Below are 19,243 nucleotides of genomic sequence, written 5' to 3' on the forward strand. Positions count from 1 at the left end.
TGTGGAGACCAGGATTCTGGGCCCCTAACTCCCTCACGTCGGAGTTACCTTCCCTGGAAAAGAGGCTCCAGAACTGAAGGCTGGGAGTGGGGTGGAGGAGGCTGCAGTGAGCACCTTTTGAACAGTTCTGTGGTGAAACAATCCAGCTCATTAGCTCTTCAAACATAAACCCAGTTGTTTTGTCTTCGGTTTTTAGTTTTTCTTTTTGCCACTACTGGGAACCTGGACATGATCCCTTAGCTTTTTCCACTCAAGGCTGGTGCGCTACACTACTGCTTGAGTCACAACTCCACTCCCCGCTTTTCGTTGGTTAATTGGAGATCAAGTCTCACAGATTTGTCTGCCCATCAATGTTGGGCTGTGGGGAACATAGGTGGCAGAGGATGCCTGGGAATTCATCCCTTCAGGCTTGGGGAGGTGCCTACCTGGGCTTTGAAGGACTGGAAGAGTTTGGGCAGAGGGCACTGCGGGGGGCAAAGACCAGGCAGCTGGATTCCCACAGCGCCCTGTGTGACAGACGCACGTCTGCCGCAGCCAGACTGTGTGTCTCAATAAGTGACTCCCCCCACCGCCACACTAAAGTTTGCCCCGTGGCAGAAATGGGGTGTTGGCAGGGACCTTTCCAAGTTGCCCGAGGAGCCTCAGATCCCCGAGGAAAGGCGCGAGGGTGGTCGGAGCTGGTTAAACGCTGGCGGGGCTGCTCCGGGCGCCCAGAAAGGGTTAAAGCCAGGCGCTTTTTAATTGTCAAATGACTGCGGGCGATTAGCGCTGGCAGCTTCCTCAATAATCGCTCTTCTCTGTACCTGCTGGGAGCTTAATTAAAAAACAAAGAGGCTCAATTTAAAGGCCATTACTATGCTAATGCAGCCGGGCGGGCGGTGATTAAGCGGCTCTAGCGGGCAGCAGGCGGCTGGGGCGGGGCCTGGGGTGATCAGTTACCCACTAAATGGGCGGGCGCAGCAGAGAGGGTCCCCTCCAGTGGCCAGGCATGCCCTTGCCCGGCAGGAACCCGGACCTGATCTGCCACATCCACCCCAACCTACTGGGGCTCAGGCAGAGAGTAGACAGCACATCTCCCAGGCAGCTCCAAGTCCCTTCTCCTGTGCACCCCTCTGCTCGTGGGCAGCCCCGCCCCTCTCGTAGACCCACTTCTCATGGTCATCTCTCAGGCCCGGGGTGGATGGCTCAGCTGGGGGACATGCCTGCCCACCCACTATCACTGTGACCAGGCAAGTAGCCAGCCCCACACAGACAGGCCACTGGCCTGCCTAGAAGCGGGTCTCAGGGTCTCGTACTGGGCAGTGTTCTGTTCCCGATCACCTTCCCGACCAGGCAGGCCTGGGATGGAGCCCTGGCTCTGACCGTCTGAGGAAGGAACTCCTGGCTCCCCAGGTGGTCTAAAGCCTCCCCGGCGAAGCTCTGAGCCCCGGGCTGGGCAGGTGAGTGTGACATTTGATCGGTCTGGGTGGAAAGGATGAACCACATGGCAATGTGTGCCCTGGCCACTCAGGAGAGCCTCAGTCCCGGTCTAATGGAAACAGCTGGGCTAACAAAGCTGGTGTTATCTCTGGCTCCATCATGAGGAGCACAGAGTGGGAGGAAGGGAGGAGACGGCTGCTCTCACCTCTAGAGGAATGTACTACTGTGCCCTATGCCTTAAGGGCTACTTGGACAAACTCAGACTCAGGGTGACCAGAGTATGAGAAATGGCCCCAGGAACCTGAAGAGCATGGGAGAGGGAAAGGGTGCCACTATTCTTTGAGTCTCTAAAGGACAAGCAGGAACACACGTAGGCACTGCAGGCATTTGCATCACACATCGACACCCCTTAAGTCTGTCTTCACTCCCACATTTTTGAATATGTTTTCATTAATTGCCTGGTAAATTTTGTGATAATAAACTTCAGTAATTCTGTTGTTAACATTGAAAGAGAACACCTTGCCTGAGCCTGGGGAAGATTTAACTTGTTTGGGGGGGGAAGGGGGGCAAGTGCTTGTGGCTCACACCTGTAATCCTAGCTACTCAGGGAACCTATGGCTGATTACAAATTCACTGATCCATGAGGTCCAATATCAGCCACAAACCTAACAGCAGAGCAAAGCCTTATTGAGAAATTCTTCATGAAAAAATCATTTATCTCAATGAAAATGATTTCGGTAAAATAAAAAATGAAAAGGCAAAAAGTTGTAAATTATTTAACTGTACTAGAAAGAAATTGATCAAAAAATTAAATTGCCCTAATGGAGTTTGTTCCAGAAAACACTTGCTCAAAGCAAGTTTATCAATGTTGTTATAACCCCAATTAAAATGCTACCATTCACATACAGGGAGACCAAAATCCTTAGGGCCCAAATGATCTGGGCAACATACCAGTTTAATCGGGTGTTCTGCCTCCATTAGTGCCCCAGGCTTCTGCTGGGATTGGGGATCCTGGGTCAGGCCCCCTCGGATCCCCAGTGGTGGACATTGTTAAATATACTAGGACCAACAAATCTGATACTGTGAAAACTTTAAAAAGACAAGCATGCTCAAGAGGAGCAGTCATAGAACTTGATTTGAAACTAGAAAGTGCTGAAGTATTTGTTGGCTAGATGGATTCTGCTTGTATGGATGGGGAAATAGTGGAGATGATCAGTAAATGATTGGATGGATGGTTGGGTGAATGGATGGGAGGGAGGATATGTGAATGGATTGGTGGATGAGAAGAATGTATGAATAGCCAAATGGCTGAGATAATTGGCAAATGAGTGGCTGCATGGATGAATGGACGGTGAATGGATGAATGGGTGAATGGGAGGATGGATGGATGGATATGTGGGTGAGCGGGTAAATGGATAGATGTGTCAGATGAAAGGATGGATGATGGATGGATGGATGAATGGGTAAATGGTTAAGATGACTGGTGAATGGAGGCTTGGGAGGATGGATGGATGAATGGGTAGTTGATTGGATGGATGGATGTGTGGGTGAGTGGATAGATGTATCAGACGTATTGGACGGATGGATGGATGGATGGATAGGTGGATGGTTGATTGGATGGATGGATGGATGGATGGATGTGGGGTGGTTGGATATATGTATCAGATGAAAGGGTGGGTGATAGGTAGATGGGTGGACAGATGGGTAAATGGTTGAGATGATTGGCAAATGGATGGATGGGTGGGTGAATGAGTGGATAGTAGGTGAATAGATGGGTGAATGAGTGGGTGGGTGGGTGGACGGATGAGTGAATTGCACAGTTAGATAGCAGGTGCCTGGGTGGCTTTGTGAATGTGATTAGGACCAAAAAGATCTGGTCTGTTCTCAAGGCTTTAAGATAACAACTCCAGCCTGATTTGTCTTAGCTGCTCCACCCTGTCTTTCTGTCTCCCTAACTTTGAAAAGGACCTCCATGTTCTTCATGCTTTACTTTTATTTTCCAGCTTCTTCTCCCCAAATGGTCTCTCTGCTTCCTTGTCCTTCCTTACGGAACTCAGCTCTAGAATCAGATACACTCTTGGTCCTGCCCCAGCCCCCTTGCTTCCCACAGCAAGTCTTCCCAGACACCCAGTTCTGCTTCCCACCTGGCCGCCTTTGCAATTCCTGGGTCCATTCGGCCCACCATGTAGCACCCCAGAGAGAAACCTGAGGGCTTCTCTGTATCCTGGTGTGGGCTTTCTCGTCTCCTGTCTTCATCTTTGTCAACTCCTCCCTGCCCTCCAGCACCTCCAGCCCCTGGCATGAATTTCAACAGTACTGGGAAGACAGAGCAAGGGCAGCTTTCCCAGAGGTGAGCTGAGTGGAAGATGCAAAAGCAGGAGAGGACCTCAAGAGCGGGTGGCCTGGCAGAGCAAGCCCCAGGCCTCTGCTGGTTTCCAAGTCATGATGCCATCTCGCAGGCCCCGTGCACCTGCAGGAAGCCCTCAATCAGTCTTGGTAATCATCCTGGCCATGGATGCTGGGTTTGGCACCAGGGGACTGGCTCAGAGTACGTGCTCAGCAAATGTTAGACGGCTGAGTGAAGAAGAGGATCATCAAAGGAATTGAACTGGCCAGGGAAGTGAGGAGTCGGTCCCGGGATTGGTGCCGCTAGTGTCCAGGGCTGTTGTGCCCCACACCACCAATGCCCAGTTCTGCCCTCTGCCTGCCCAGGTCCCCAGGCTTCGGCTGCCCATCTTCCCACCCTCTCTCTGGCATCAGCTGGTGCCCCTAGGGCCACCTTAGGATACCATCCTGTTTAGACCACTTCTTGGCACGTCTCCTGCTCGCCATCCCTCTCCCACTTGGGCCCCCAGCTGCCCAGGGAACCCCAGGATGCCAGTCAGATCACATCCTCCTCCATTTAGAACCCTCCCGGGCTCCTATGTCATGTGTTCAGCCTGACTTCTAGTCCTCTGCTTACATTTCCTGTCTCCTCCAGGCACACTGGCCTCTCCCATTTCCCCAATACCTTAGATCTGTCCCCAGGACCTTTGCACTTGACATACCCTCTTCCTGGATCCCCTTTGCCTCAAGATGTCAGATGTGTCACATATTGGCTTCCCCTGTGTCTGCTCAGATGGCTCCTGACATTCTCTGGCCATCTTTCTAAAACTACAGCCTCTGCTTCATGTGTCATCAAGTTGCCATTGTCTGTCGTGCTGCGTGCAGTGGGGCTGTTTGTTAAAAGCAGACAAGTGTGCATTATTGTCCCCTCACCTCTGGAGGGGGTGGCCTGGGCATGGACTGGCTCTTGAGCCTGCTCTGCCCCTGCCTGCAGAGTGACTGGCACACAGTAGGTGCACATTGTGGACTCACCAAATACATTCCTGCTGGGCCTGGCTGACTTTTGGATGGTACCTGGGGCTCATGGCTAGTCCGGTCCCTCCCTGCCTCTGGCGCCTGACCTCCAGCCTGGGCTGGGGGCTCCCCACTGCGCCAGATCAAAGGGCCGAGGGCCAGGGTCGGCCCAGCTTTTCTGCAGAGCTGCTGCCCGCAGGAAGTGCCTTCAGCCTCAGTGGCAGACCGGGGCCGGAGGCAGGCATTGGAGCCCTGTGAGGCCCGCAGTCCAGCGAGCAGCTAGCGCTGGGCAAACTGCACATTCCAGCCGCCTGATTGACACGCACCGGGGCCCCTGCCTGCGGCTCCCGCCGTCACCGCCCGCCTGCCGCATCAAAGCAGATGTTTGCAGCTGGTTTGAGTTGGATCCCCGTCAACAGGCCCCTTTTTGTCTCCAAATAAAAACCAGCTACGCCCGGAATGATAAGGACGCAGTGGGCGCGTGGGGGAGATGTTGGGGAGTCGCGTCCAGCAGGGCGGAGGCCGGGCAGCTCCCTCTGCTAAGTGACAGCCACACCCATGGCCTGCAGAGTCCCGGATCCTGTCCCCCTGGCTTCTGGGACATTCCCTGTCAACGTGACAAATGCAGTACCGTAGTGAATTCTCACCCAAACTGCCACACACCAGTCACCCCAGGACCCTGCAGCCACCTGGGTGTGGCCCAGAGAGGACATCCTCATTGAGGTGACTTCCTGCTTGGAAGGTGAGCTCCTGGAAACTGCTTTCCAACAGGAAGACAGGTTCAGTGATGGAGGCAGCCGCCCCAAGTCAAGCAGCCAGTAGGTGGCAGAGCTGGGATTCGTACCATTCCTTCTGCCTCCAGAACCAGGTTCTTAAACAAGTGCTGTGGCCAACCAGACATGGTGGGGAGGGGGCATCTGTAATCTCAGCATGCAGAGGAAGGAAGGAAGGAAGGAGGGAAGGAAGGAAGGAAGGGTGGGACAGGAACATCACAAGTTCTAGGCTAGCCTGGGCGACAGAGACTATCTTCCCTCACTCCATCTCCCCTCCCTTTTCCAGGAATTCCTGAGCTCTCCTCCATACTGGTCACTGGGCCTCTCTCTGCCTCTCTCCCTGCCAAACCCATCATACTGTGCTGTTCCCACGGGCTGAGGCATGGCCTGATGTACCCAGGCTATCTCAGGGGCCCCAGGTCAGCAGCAGAAAAGGCTTCATGGGGTCTTGAAAGATTAATAGGAGTTCAATAGGAAGCAAAGGAAGTGGGGAGAGAGGCAGACCTTGGAGGGTGATGGGCTTTCAAGGGACCAGAAGGAACTGACTGTGTTTAGGGAGCAGTGAGAAACTGGATGGCTGGTGGCGGGGGAAGGTGGGCCTGGGGTGTACTTACCTTGAACTATTGTGTTCTCTTGAATGTTCTGAAACAACTAGGGTCTGAAGTCTAATTTTTTTTTTAATAAGGAGTGTGTTAGTCAGCATTCTGTTGCTCTGACAAAACACCCGAGAAACCACCTCATAAGGAAGAAAGGTTTCAAGAGATTTCAGCCTGTGGCCATTTGACCCCCTTATTCTGTGCCTGTGAGAGAATACTATATCCTGGCGGGAGTGTGGCAGAGGAAAGCAGAAGCAGCGGGGAGGGCGGCTGGAGTCCGGGGTTCCCTCAAGGCCAGGCTCCAGTGGCCTGACTTCCTCCCACTAGGCTCCGCCTCCCACAGGTTAGAGCTCCCTGAAGCTCTGCACCCTGGATGCCAGACTGTCAAAGCCTGTGTCTTTCTGGGCCTTCTCCGCATGATTGAGCTTCTCCAACAAACCTGTTGTCCTCAAGAGCTGAAAAGTTATGATGTTTTCTCAATCAGAAGAGCACAGGAGTCCCAAGGACAGAGGAGGCTGGGGCTTGGCCATGGGGGCTGCTGAGTTGCCTTGAGACCTGGAAAAGGACAAACATGGGGTGGGAATTATTCTGAGAATCCACTGTGGGGCTACATAAACTGTGAAGGGTAGCGATGGGGTGTGCAAGTAGGAATACAGAGGAGGAGGCAGGGGACCTCCCCTTCAGCAAGGACAGTGAATAGATGCCAGGAAACTTGGAAAGCTGGGGCTGGCAGTCATAATCCCATTAACCAGTCCCATGCCATGTGCCTCGCCCAATCAGGAGGCCTCTGTCACCATCCCTGCGGGGCCACTGGGACTTGAGCAAGGTCCCAGTGCTCAGGACTATCAGTGCCAGGATTCCAAGCCCAGTGCAGGGCGTCCGGACCCCCAAGACTGGGAGCAGAGGCTTCTCAGAGAAGCTTGGAGACAGCCAGGGTTGTGGGCGCATGCTCAGTGCATCTCTGCCGTTGTCAACGGCAGAGGAGAAATTAATCCGATTTGTAATCCATGTTCAAATGTTCCCAAAAAGATTGGTTTTCAGAAATTTTGTTTATTAGTTTTATGAGTTTAATAAATTGAGCATTAAACAAATAAACTAGAACAAGCCAAGAGGCACTGGAGATAATGTTTTCACAGCCTGGGACTCCTCAAACGGGGTGTCCCTACCCACGGAATTCCTTCTTCTACAATCGCAGTTGATCTCGTCAGGAGGAAAAGTCATTATATGTTTATAGGTAGGGGTATTCCATTAAAAAAAACAAAACAAAAACTCAGTCGCTCAGCCCTGCTTGTGGGGCCAGGCTCATGACGAGTAGGAAGCACGGGGTGGGTAGAAGAAGTTCATGGCGTCGGGAGCAGGCACGAGGTGAGCTGCCCAGGGGCAGGGCACACTGGCATCCACAGAGCATGCACAGGCAGCCTCTCCCCTGCCTGAAGTCCATCCGTAAGGAGACGGGAAGCAGGTGATACGAAGTGTCTTCTCCAGATCTGAGCACAATGAAGGAGGTGATGCCGGAAGACAGTGCTGAGTGGTATCGGTGCACAGGGCTGAGCAAGCAGGCCAAGCAAGGAAGGTAGCAGGGCCTCCATGGCCCAGGGTCTTCAAGAGAGGCACAGTGGAGTGTTGGCACCGCTAATCAAAAGGAATCTTGGAGAGCCTAGCCAGGGCACATTGGGGGTTAGGTAGAAGGTTTTTATGCCCACACAGCGTCCGGGGCCCTGCAGGCATCAGCCTGCCCAACAGATCTGTAGTCAGCTATGGTCATTCTCATGTCACAGGTGAAGAGATTGAGGCTCAAAGAGGTGAAACGCCTTGCCCAAAGTCACACAGCAAGGAAAGGGTGGCGCTAGAGTGCCCAGGCGGCACAAGAGGTTTTAGATGGATTTAAAAACAATTGTGCCAGTCCTGGGACTCTGGGCCTGGGCACTATCCCTGAGCTTTTTTTTGCTCCAGGCTAGCACTCTGCCACTGGAGCCACAACTTGGGGATGAGAGTCTCACGGACTTTCCTGCCTGGGCTGGCTTTGAACCTGGATCCTCAGATTGCAGTCTTCTGAGTAGTTAGGATTACAGGTATGAGCCACAGGCACCTAGCTTGATTCTTTTTCAAAAAGGGATAAAAAGAAAGTTGCACAGCCAGGCTATGACTCTGGTGCTACCTGCCTTAAGTGAGCAGAACAGGTAACAGCTCACTGAGCCCACTACACAGGCAGGTAAGCTGAGGCTTGGGGGTGGAAGCGGTACCTTGTATGTCTTGTCACCAGCCAGCAAATAGTCATGGAACCCAAATCTCTCTGAGTCCGTGTCCTCTTCGGCCTGTGGCTGGAAGATGGCCTGCTTCCCTGGGTCCTAGGAGACTTCTCAATGCCCTGCCCCATCCACCCATGATGGTGATGGGGGGAGGGAAAGGGGGGAGCAGGAGGGAGGGCAGCCCTCCCACCCGCCCACCGGTGAGCCGCTCTCACTCTGTGCTCTCACTTGGTAGACAAAGGCAGCCCCATAATTGGGAGTGAGTATTTCATGCGTCCCCCCCTGATGTTTTATTGGGTGGGGAGATGCTTGGAGACCAAACGGATGGCACATTCCGTTTATAAAGTGCACGCCGTTTGTTTTATTTCCCGGGTTTTTTTGCAATCTAGATAACAGATGACGCCCCCAGTGGCTGTGCTGCCTGGTAATGGCGGCGCGGGGCCTTCGGAGGAGTATTAATAATGGATTGTGTTGATGAGCTGGGAGAAAGTAGCAATCGACCCCCTGCTGCCAAGGCATTAGCGTGCCTCTTCCCAAACACAGCCAGCGCCTGCACGGCAGAGGCGAGGCGGTGACACCCTCCCCGCCCCCCTACCCTCCCCCCCCACCCCCCCCAGCCAAACAGGGCCTCCTCTTCTGGAACCCCCAGCGGGTGCTGACTTTGACCTGGGGCCCCGCCCTGCCCCTGCCAGGCTGGCAGAGACTGGGCCAGCGCCTGTCTGCTCAGGCGACTGCAGATCTGGATGGGCACCCTGGCCAGGCACATGGGGGGGGGGGCAGGGCACAGGCAGCCTCCACGATGAGACATCAGCCTCCAGACTCAGCAGAATGCACGGGCAGCCGGGGTGGGGGGGGGGCTCTGTCTATGGCCACCACGGACTGTGGGGCAGGTTGTGTGCTGAACAAGAACATCCTTTAGAAGGGCCAGATCAGAGCTGAAATATTCCCCCCGCCCCCCGCCAAACCATGCGTGTGTGGGTTGGAGAGTCTGGCTGGAGCCTCTGCCCACTTGGGGTCTTTGCTTCCCTGCCCCACAGAAGCACGCAGCCAGGCCCCGATCTGAGGGACCCTGTTGAGTTGAGCTTGGATGAGGCTCTGTGGAGTCACTCCACTGTGGTACTTGGTGAATGGGTCCATATCATCAAATCCCAACCACAGCCTTTAGGGGAGATCCTGTTGGCACCCCCATTTAACCAAAGAATGACTCTCAAGGCCCGGGAAATCAGGGGAACATAGAAGCCACCTTCTCCATACTTGGGTGTCACAGAAGGCTTCTCAGAAGAGGTGGCATTGGAGTTGGGCATTGCAGGATGAATAGGAGCCTGCTGGGCCAAATATTGGCAGGTGGCTGGCAGACTTGCTAGGAGGCATCCCCAAGTTGAGTGCTCTGGCCAGTGCCAGGATGACAGGCAGAACTAGAGGTGGCTCTGTCTGCACCCCCCCACCCCCCGCCAGCTCACCGTGGGTGGCACGGATGGCAGCCCCCGGGAAGACAGGCAGGCCGAGAGCCTTGCGTTTATGGCCGCTCCTGTTCCAGAACCGATTAGCAGAGAATTGCAGCTGTAATCTGTGCCCGGGATGGTGGGCCATAAAGAGGGATGGGATGTGTACAGCGCTCCCAAGGTGGCGCCCGCAGACGTGGCCCGGGGACGCGGGGAATGAAAAATGGTTTTAATTCCCTCCCAGCAGCAATAATTTGATTCTTCATAAATTTCTCCATCAACGTGTTGTTGAGGCTGGAGTTCCTACAGAGCAGGCACGTGATGGCGGGGGGCATCGGGAGGAGCGGTCAGCCCCGCGGCGGGAGGGACCGCTGCCTGGACTGGTGTCCCAGGCTGGCCACGGGCACAGAGGCCCCCAGCGCCTGGCTCGCTTCTGGAGATGAGAGATGAAGCCACGATGGGGTCCCGGCCTGCGAGTCCCCTCTAGTGTTTGTGACCCCCTAACCCGCACTGGGCTCCTCTCAACACCTCCACTTCCTCACCTCTCAAGTGGGGTCGGTTATTCAGGAGAGCATCTCGCAGGTCTGTGGCAAGGATCAAAGGCACATCGGCCCATATACTGCGTAGCACTGTGGCTGTCTTCTGGGCATGCTCAGTAGATGCCTGTCCACTGGGGACACCTGAGCTGAAAGGAAGAGCAGGAAGGTGTCAGCCAAGCCACAGGGCAAGGACAGAGCGTGCCCAGAGGTGATGGTGCTGTGTGGGGCCCCACACAGCTAGGCAAGCAGAGGATGGTGAGGCGCCCTGAGTGCCAAGCTCAAGAGCTCAGACTAGGGAGGCGCGGCAGAGTTGGCACAAGGCAGGGTCAGAACTGGGCTTTACCAAAATCCTTCGGAATCCTCTGCTGTGGGAAGGTGAAGGAGAGTTAACAGGGTTCAGGAGCCCAAGAAGGGGCCTGGCTGCTTTGGCAGGGGAGGAGAGGCCCAGGCTGCAGGGCTGGACAGGATGTGGGGGTGGAGGAGGAATCGGGAGAGGCCAGAGCAGGCCAAGGAGTGAGGCAGGTGGGACTCCGTCTCCCAGCCACTTGGGCCCTGGGGAAGTCAAGGCTGGCCCTGCACACTGCCCTCTAGTGGCTGCCATGGCTGCACACAGGAGGGTTCTGAGCTGACCCCAGAAGAGACCATTCTGGGCCAGAAGCCAGACACCCGCCCTTGGGGCTGCTGTGGAAGGGAAGAGGAGGGTTGCAGGACCCCCAGTGTCCCGCTGCAGGCTCAGGAGAGAGGCCCCAGGTTGCAGCGGCCTCTGGGTGGAACCCCGAGCCCAGCCAGTGTGTCCCCCTTTGTGCCCCCAGGCTCTTCGCAGCCAAGTGCAGCGGCTGCATGGAGAAGATCGCCCCCACCGAGTTCGTGATGCGGGCGCTGGAGTGCGTGTACCACCTGGGCTGCTTCTGCTGCTGCGTGTGTGAGCGGCAGCTGCGCAAAGGCGACGAGTTCGTGCTCAAGGAGGGCCAGCTGCTGTGCAAGGGCGACTACGAGAAGGAGAAGGACCTGCTCAGCTCCGTGAGCCCCGATGAGTCCGACTCTGGTGAGCCCCGGCCCCGACCCGGCGGCTGCTGGAGGGGGTCCTGCCGTCTCTGGGCAGCAACCGGGGCACAGAGCACACACGTCCACACACACGCGCACCTGCACACCCTACCCCAGACTTCAACATGCCAGCCCCAAGGTGCACACAACCAGTACACATATCCCTGCGTGTGATCACACGCACACGGGATCCCCTAACTCACATGCCCAGGTACACACACACACACGTGCAACACACATGACCAGCATACTCACGTACACACTTGTTCTCTGGGAAGGGCTGGGAGGTGTTCTCCTCCTGTCCCCTTCATCTCCCACCCACACCAGGAAGGGAGAGGTGGGGCTAGCCTACCTCTCTGCAGGGGCTCTGGATCCTGGCAGATCCGCCCTAACTTGTGAGCATCAGTGAGCCGCTCACACTGGCTGGTGTGTCCACACCCCAGGCACACGCACTGCCGTGCCCTGTGCCACGTGTGGGCCTGCCTCAGGCCTTCCTGTGTGCGGTGGCTCTGTGTGGCTGCGTGTGAGGCCTGCGATAGGGAGAGGTGGGAAGCGAGGCAAGACCAGGCCTGGAGGAGGGGTGGGCTTTATTCTGAGGGCGCCAGCGAGTCACAGCAGGTGCAGCAGAGGCGATGGCCCAGGAGTTAGGTGTCACCTGGGGGCACAAAGCTAGGAGGCAGGGCTGCCATCGGCCGTCCCTGAGGGGCTGCTGTGTCCCCCGCAGTGAAGAGCGAGGATGAAGATGGTGACATGAAGCCGGCTAAGGGGCAGGGCAGCCAGAGCAAGGGCAGCGGGGACGACGGGAAGGACCCTCGGAGGCCCAAGCGGCCCCGGACCATCCTCACCACCCAGCAGAGAAGAGCCTTCAAGGCCTCCTTCGAGGTCTCCTCTAAGCCCTGCCGGAAGGTGAGGGCGCCTGCGCGGGAGGGGGCTGTCTTGTCTGTCTGGGTACCCCCCCACCCAGCTCTCCCTGGGGGCAGGGTGCCCCCCCCACTGCCATCCCTGTAGACCTGACCCATCGCCTCTCTTGGGCTAGGTCCGGGAGACGCTGGCGGCTGAGACGGGCCTCAGTGTGCGTGTGGTCCAGGTCTGGTTTCAGAACCAAAGAGCAAAGGTGAGAGGGCAGGCATCTGGGCAACCCCAGGAGGACGGGACAAGGGGTGGGTGGGGAGGGACACGGAATAAGATGGGCACGTGGGGAGGGGATCGTGGCATAAGGGGCTGGGACTGAGTGGGGGGCAGGGAGTAGGGGCGTCTGACCTGTGTCTCCCCACAGATGAAGAAGCTGGCCAGGCGGCACCAACAGCAGCAGGAGCAGCAGAACTCCCAGCGGCTGGGCCAGGGTAAGCTGGGTGGGGTCAGGTACACCTTGTGCTGGGCCAGGGCAGGCAGCTGGGAAAGTAGCCACCAAGCCCTCGTCCTTACCAGGCTCTTCCTCGCCACCCAGCCTGCTCAGCCTCCCTGGGTGCTCAGGCCAAGGGACTGCCATAACCCAGCACACCCAAGCCTGTGCTCTCCCCCGGGTGATGACATCCTGCCACCCATGCTAGGGCTCATGGGAAACAGCCGAGAGTTGTGCTGGGTGTTGAAGAAGCCAGGGTGTGCTCCTTGTGGGTGCTAAGGGACCCCGACATTGGTCTTTGCCAAAGAAGTGAATCTGGGACCAGAGCTGGCCTCCCGGGTCCCACGGGGGTGGGGGTGGGGGCGGGTACTGAGGGTGAGGGGAAGAGGTGGGGTCTCTGAGGATTGCCAGGCAGTGTGGGGTCCGGCGCCACCATCTTCCAGTGAGTTGGAGGCTCCTGAGCAGATGCTGGGGCGCCCAAAGGCAGCTTTTCCACTCAGGCTGGGGGACCAGGCCTGGGTCCCAAACTTTTCCTCCACGCCCCTCTGCCTATCCCTTCTTGAGGCTATAATCAACCACCCCCAGTCTCCAGGCAGACCGGCGCCCCCTTCGCTGGGTAACCCCTGCCTGAGAACAGCTCACACTCCAGCCCAGCCCAGCCCTCATGGCCGCCTCTCTAGCACATACACCGCCTAGCATCTAGGCAGCATTTTTACGCCCCCTCTCTGAGAGGCGCCGCCTCCCCCCCTCCGGCTGCATTGGTCGCCTGTCAGCCTCCGTGTTCCGCTCTCCAGCCCCCTCCCCATGTTTTCTCTGGGCCTTGGAGGAAAGCCTCACCCAGCTCAAACCCCAAAGCACCCCTTCTGACTCCGCCCTGCAGTCCCTTCTCTCTGCCCCTTCCTGACTGTTCTTCAGGGCATACTGGGAGGTCCCATCCTGGCACTGCCCACTGTGGGGCGTGTGCCAGGGGGGCGTGTGGTGAAGGGCTCCTGCCTGCCAGGGCAGCCACCTCTAGTCCCAAGGTGCAGAGGAGGTAGAGGAAAGGGGGGGAGGAGGGACGGAGGGAGCCCCCCCCGCCCACCCCATGGCTCTGGGAAAACTGATTGGGGAAGAGAAGCTGGTGGGCATGTCTAGAAGAGAGCCAGCTATCCAGACAAACTCAGGCCAAAGGAGGCCTTGGGATCCCTTGGGTGATGGGAGGTGGGCAGGGCCTGTCCGTGAAAATGTGCCCTGTCCCCAGAGGTCTTGTCAAGCCGCATGGAGGGCATGATGGCCTCCTACACGCCGCTGGCCCCGCCGCAGCAGCAGATCGTGGCCATGGAGCAGAGCCCCTACGGCAGCAGTGACCCCTTCCAGCAGGGCCTCACGCCACCCCAAATGCCAGGTGACCACATGAACCCCTATGGTAAGCCGCCCCACCCCACCCCCACCCATCGCTTCACTGCCCACTGCCTCGCAAGGCAGGCCTGGGGCCACCATAACTTTTGCTGCCCGGGACCCCGGGGCCAACACAGCCCCCGTCCCCCTCCAGCAGGAAGAGCTCAGCCTCTCTGGTCAGGCCCTGGCCAAGCCTCTCCCCGGCCAGCCTCTCCCTGGCCTCCGGCTACAGCACCTGCAAGGCTGACAGGACCCCTAGGATCCTCCTGCCTGTACTGGGTCCTGACACCTCCTCTGCCCCCAGGGAATGACTCCATCTTCCATGACATCGACAGCGACACCTCCCTCACCAGCCTCAGCGACTGCTTCCTTGGCTCCTCCGATGTGGGCTCCCTGCAGGCCCGCGTGGGGAACCCCATCGACCGGCTCTACTCCATGCAGAGTTCCTACTTCGCCTCCTGAGAGCCAGCCAGGACACATGGACGCTTGGGCACGGGCCTGGGGTGGGACTACGGGCCTTAGCCGCCACCCAGACACCCCACGCCTGCTGCCCTCCACAGACTGCAGACAGCCATACGGTGCCCTCCCCTCAGCCAGCTGGGGCCTGGCTCGAGTGCCCATTTGGGCCCAGCTGGACAGGCAGATGGGCAAAGCTTGGGCAGGGGCTGTATCCTGCCCACAGAGACCTTGTCACCCCCAGGGACCTAGAGCTCTCGGACAGCCACTCGCCTCCCAGCCCCTTCTCACCTCCATTGCCTCCTTCTCCCTCCCTCTCTCTTTTTGGGAAGCTTAAATTCTCTCTATTTTTTTAAACGTCCTCTCTGTGTCCAGCCAACCTCCATGCCCCCCCTCCATGCCCCGCCCCCAGGATGGTGACATTATGACACTGTGCCTGGTACCTGAGAAGCCTGGGTACCAATGCCCCGTGCTGGTGCCCACTTCTCCACCAGCTAGCGCAGGGGTGGCACCTGGGTGGCCCAGGCTCACCCCTCCCAGCTGAGCCTGAACCAGAAGTGGGAGGAGCCAGGCAGCTGTGACACACCTGTCACACTCCGCCTGATTGGAGAGTCAGGGGCAAGAGGCGAGGTATGGGTGGAGCCAGGCAAACACCAAGGGACTGCAGTACACATGCAAAGGCATGCACAGGCATAGGCACACACTCTACACACACACCACACACACACCCCAGAGGGATGCTCTGTGGGTCTGTCCAGCCTTATTAGGAAGCAGAAAGGAAGCCAAAAGGGACAGGGAGCCCACCTCTTATAGCGACTAGCCAGAGGCCAGTGAATCTGAAGCATGTAGGACCTGTGGACTTGGGGGCTGGCAGGGAGGGGAGGGCAGCCCCAGACCTACCTGTCTTGGGGGCAGAGAGAGAAAGGAGCCTGGTGGTCAGAATCAAGCCAGATGCAGAAGCTCCAGGTGGAAAGGGACCTCAGAAGTCACCTGCTGGGCACACTGTCTGATACTGCCTCCCGCCATGAGGCGCTCACTGCTTCTGTGAGCCCCACCCTTCCTGCTGGTTCATCCAGGGGCCCTCACTTCCCAGAGTCAGCTCTCTAACTCTTCCTCCTGACACTGTACCTGGGCCGGGCCCCAGCTCCTTTGAAAGGTTCAGAGCCGTGGTAACCTGACTTTCCCGTTGGCACTAGGCAGCTGCCAGTGAGCAGACCCATTCTCTCCTCTGCTTTAGACACCCACCTCTGTTCATGTGGCCAGGGCCCCCGTGAGGACTAGGGCCATCTGACCTTGGAGACTCACCATGCCCTTGGTCCCAAACAGGCAACCAGGCCACATCTCTGTGTGCAGGGAGGAGGGAGGACCACATCTCTGTGTGTAGGGAGGAGGGAAGGCCACCTCTCTGTGTGCAGGGGGGAGGGGGGACCGCATCTCTGTGCAGGGAGGAGGGGGGACCGCATCTCTGTGCAGGGAGGAGGGGGGACCGCATCTCTGTGCAGGGAGGAGGGAGGACCACATCTCTGTGCAGGGAGGAGGGGGGACCACATCTCTGTGCAGGGAGGAGGGGGGACCACTCGCTGGTGAGGCTCCATGAAGGAGCTCAGGGTCCTTGTTTATGGCTGCATTCCCTTTACCTGGTTCAGCCTGTGGACTTTTCCTGCACCCCAACTCTGGCCACTACTTTCCCTTCCCTCGCTCCAAGCACTGTGTCCCTGAGGTGAGAGGGCGTGGGGGCCCCTTCCTGCGTGGAGTAGGCCTCCCCGGCCCACCTCCTTGGCTGGTGACTTCTGAGGTCATTCCAGCCCCCGGGCAGTAGGTGGCTGCACAGAAGCCAGGTGTCCTGCTCTTCCCCATCAGAAGATGAATTGAGGTAGGCTGGGGGGGGGGGCGCTCAGTGACCCCACGCTGGCCCCTGGTGACCCCTGTGCCCTTGTGCAGGTGCTCCTTACCCTGCCTTGAACTCTAAAGCCAAGCCCCAGGTCATCATACCCTTCCCAGTCCGCCTGGCTCAGCCTATGAGTGGATGAGATCGAGCCTGTCTCCCCTGTGGCCCCCTCGGCATGGGGGTGGGCCGCTCTGGAGTCCTCTGAGTTCGCCTCAGTCCCTGCCTCATCGTTCAGCAGGTTGCCACACACAGTTGTCAGAGGGAAGATATGACAGAGAGCAGCCTCCCTCGGGTCCCCGCAGGAAGCCTGGCCCTGTGCTCTTCTTGTTACAAAGAGACCTTTGCCAGGAGTCCACTGATGTCCTTGGCCTTCCAGGGCCAGCTCCGGTCCTCAGCATCACAGCCAGCCTCCAAGGACCGCCCCCCTTCCTTCCTCCCCACCACACACATGGCCACAGGTAGATGAGGACTAGGTGCTCAGTCCCCCAGCCCTGGCCTTCCCATACACTCTAGGTTGTAGAGAGCATCAGTAATGTCTCCTAGCTCACCCCTCCAGTTGCAGCCGAGCCAAGAGAGGGGAAGGCACCCCCAACAGCAAGCTAGAGACAGCTGGGGTCCCAGGTCCGAGAGCCAGAAACCCTGCTGACCTCTTCCCACTCTGGAGCCTCCAAGACCCAAGTGAAGCTCTGGCTGCCACTGTCTCCATGCTGGTGTGGAGGCGAGGGTCGGGAAAGGGCCTCTGAGATCCTCTCATGTCAGATGAGCCACCGGCTGGGTGTGGGTGGCTCACTCCTGTCATCCTAGCTACTCAGGAAGCTGAGATCTGAGGATCGTGGTTCACAGCCAGCCCAGCCAGAAAAGTCCAAGAAACTTACTGGAGATGCCTATCTCCAATTAAGCAGCAAAAAGCCAGAAGTGTAGGAGTGACTCAAGTGGTAGAGCACCAGCCTGGAGTGAAAAAGCCAAGTGAAGGTGCCAGGCCCTGAGTTCAAGCCCCGGTACCAGCACCCACACGCACAGATGCTGAATCAGTGACCCTTCACTGTGGCTCGCTGTGGCTACTCACACACCAGAGCCCACGCCCGGCCATGGACTGCCCAGGACAGGCAGAAGAGGCAGCTGCACCCAGGATCTGAGGCTCGGAGAAGGGAGGCTAGCTGGCTGAAACAGGAAGTCCCTGGCCTCACAGAGGACCCCACGGAGGGGTAGCGGGGACCACCGCACCCACCCCTGCCTACAGGGAGGATGGGACCCGCACTTTAAGGCTAGGCTAAGGGCCAAGAGCTCCAGTAGAAAGCGAGAAGGGCGTTGGGGGTGGGACCTTGAAGAAAAACCAAGTTCCACCCCATCCTTGGGAAGTGGAGGCTGAAGAAGAGGAAAGAGCTGGCCCCGGGTAACAGGCAGTGGAGGCACAAGAAGCCAGGCTTTGCCCAGCCGGGGCCTCTCCTGCCAGCTCCAAGCCACACAGACAGGGCTGCTGTGGCTGCAAGGGGCAGTGTAGCCAGAGGAGCTGGCCTGGCACACCGACCTGGCTGGGGGGGGGGTGGACGCAGCAGACCCCTGCACCCAGACCAGCAGGCCCTAGCAGGGTGGGGTCCCCAGCCCGGGGTTGGGTCTCCTCAACCTCTTCTCCGTTAAGTGGCCCCTGACAATGAGTCTGCCCCCATCTGGATGCCCCTCCCTGCACACAGGAGACCAGGAGAAGCGGGGGTGCTGCCCAGCTTTGCTTGATTGCAGTCCTGAGCTTTGAGCACCCCAGATTGTGGGGTTCCAGCAGCCAGGGGCTGGCTCTGCCCTGTGGAGAAGGGTCCCCACGCTCTGTCTCTCTCTCACACACACACTCGCCTGACAGGCCCACACGCACAGGCAGGTGCCGTTGCCGGTGTGCGACTGTCACCCCGTCCCCACGCGGGGTCCCACGGGAGAGCAGTACAGCCGAGTTGGGGCCAGGTCGGGGCAGGCATTCCTGTTGTCCTTGTACAGACTCTGCCCACCCACCGCCCCCACACACATTTTATTTAATAACGTGTCATTGTTAAATTATTTATTAGCGTTACCATGTCACCAACTCCCCCCCCCCCGCCTTCCATGCTCACCTTCTGCCTCTTCCCACAAAAGCAGAAAATGGAAACAACCACAAGAAAAGATGAGACGTTGGTATATTTGTAAATAAACAACCTGTACACGCCTGTGTGTGTCTTGTCGTGGGGTTTGGGTTTGGATGGGGGCTGGGCCTCAGCTAGTACTGCCTGGGACAGGACTGGGAACTTCAACGCCATCCCATAATCCTCTTCTTCCATCCTCCCCTGAGCCATCTCCAGCCCTGGGGCCAGTGCATTCATTTTCCACTGCTCACTCATTTCTTCATCCAGCCAGCCAGTGTCTGTGAAAGGTCCCCAGCATCTCTAGACTGAGAACAAGGGATGAGGGGCAAAGACATAAGTGTGATAGGAACAGAAGGATGCGCATCCTAGAGGGCTTCTTGGAGGAAGCTACATTTGCAGCTGAGATCATGTTGCCTGGTATGGCGGGATGGTGCCAATGGGAAGCAAGGAGGGACCAGATCCCAGAGACGTTGGGAGGGGATGGTCAGGTGGGGCACAAGAGGACGTGCGGGGGAGGGAAGAAAGCCTCAAGTCTGGAAGATCTGGGTGGGGATGAGCAGATTGGGGGCTCGAGGAGAGATGTGGGGGAGGGGGAGAAGTTGGTTCTCCAGGTTATGAATCCAGAAGTCCCACAGCTCCTTTGAGTATCTTGAAGTGGGTGAGGGAAGTGAGTG

General features: G+C 57.8%; 1 protein-coding gene across 3 annotated transcripts in view; it reads left to right on the forward strand.

Annotated features, from left to right (window-relative positions):
- The window catches only part of Lmx1b (LIM homeobox transcription factor 1, beta), a 70,381-nt gene extending 55,699 nt beyond the window's left edge, over window positions 1–14,682 (forward strand). The window contains exons 3-9 of one of the 3 annotated variants that reach the window (XM_013021344.1): window positions 11,170–11,402; window positions 12,126–12,307; window positions 12,438–12,515; window positions 12,678–12,753; window positions 13,071–13,109; window positions 13,984–14,127; window positions 14,425–14,582. In XM_013021344.1, coding sequence (XP_012876798.1) covers window positions 11,170–11,402; window positions 12,126–12,307; window positions 12,438–12,515; window positions 12,678–12,753; window positions 13,071–13,109; window positions 13,984–14,127; window positions 14,425–14,582 — 910 coding nt within the window. Of the gene's footprint in view, window positions 1–11,169; window positions 11,403–12,125; window positions 12,308–12,437; window positions 12,516–12,677; window positions 12,754–13,070; window positions 13,110–13,983; window positions 14,149–14,424 lie in introns of all 3 variants that reach the window. The other 2 variants (XM_013021345.1, XM_013021343.1) reach the window with 2 other exon arrangements.
- The last annotated feature ends 4,561 nt before the right edge of the window (window positions 14,683–19,243 follow it).

This window comes from Dipodomys ordii, unplaced genomic scaffold (genome assembly GCF_000151885.1).
Source record: "Dipodomys ordii isolate 6190 unplaced genomic scaffold, Dord_2.0 Scaffold55, whole genome shotgun sequence".
In the NCBI taxonomy this organism is placed as follows: domain Eukaryota; kingdom Metazoa; phylum Chordata; class Mammalia; order Rodentia; family Heteromyidae; genus Dipodomys; species Dipodomys ordii.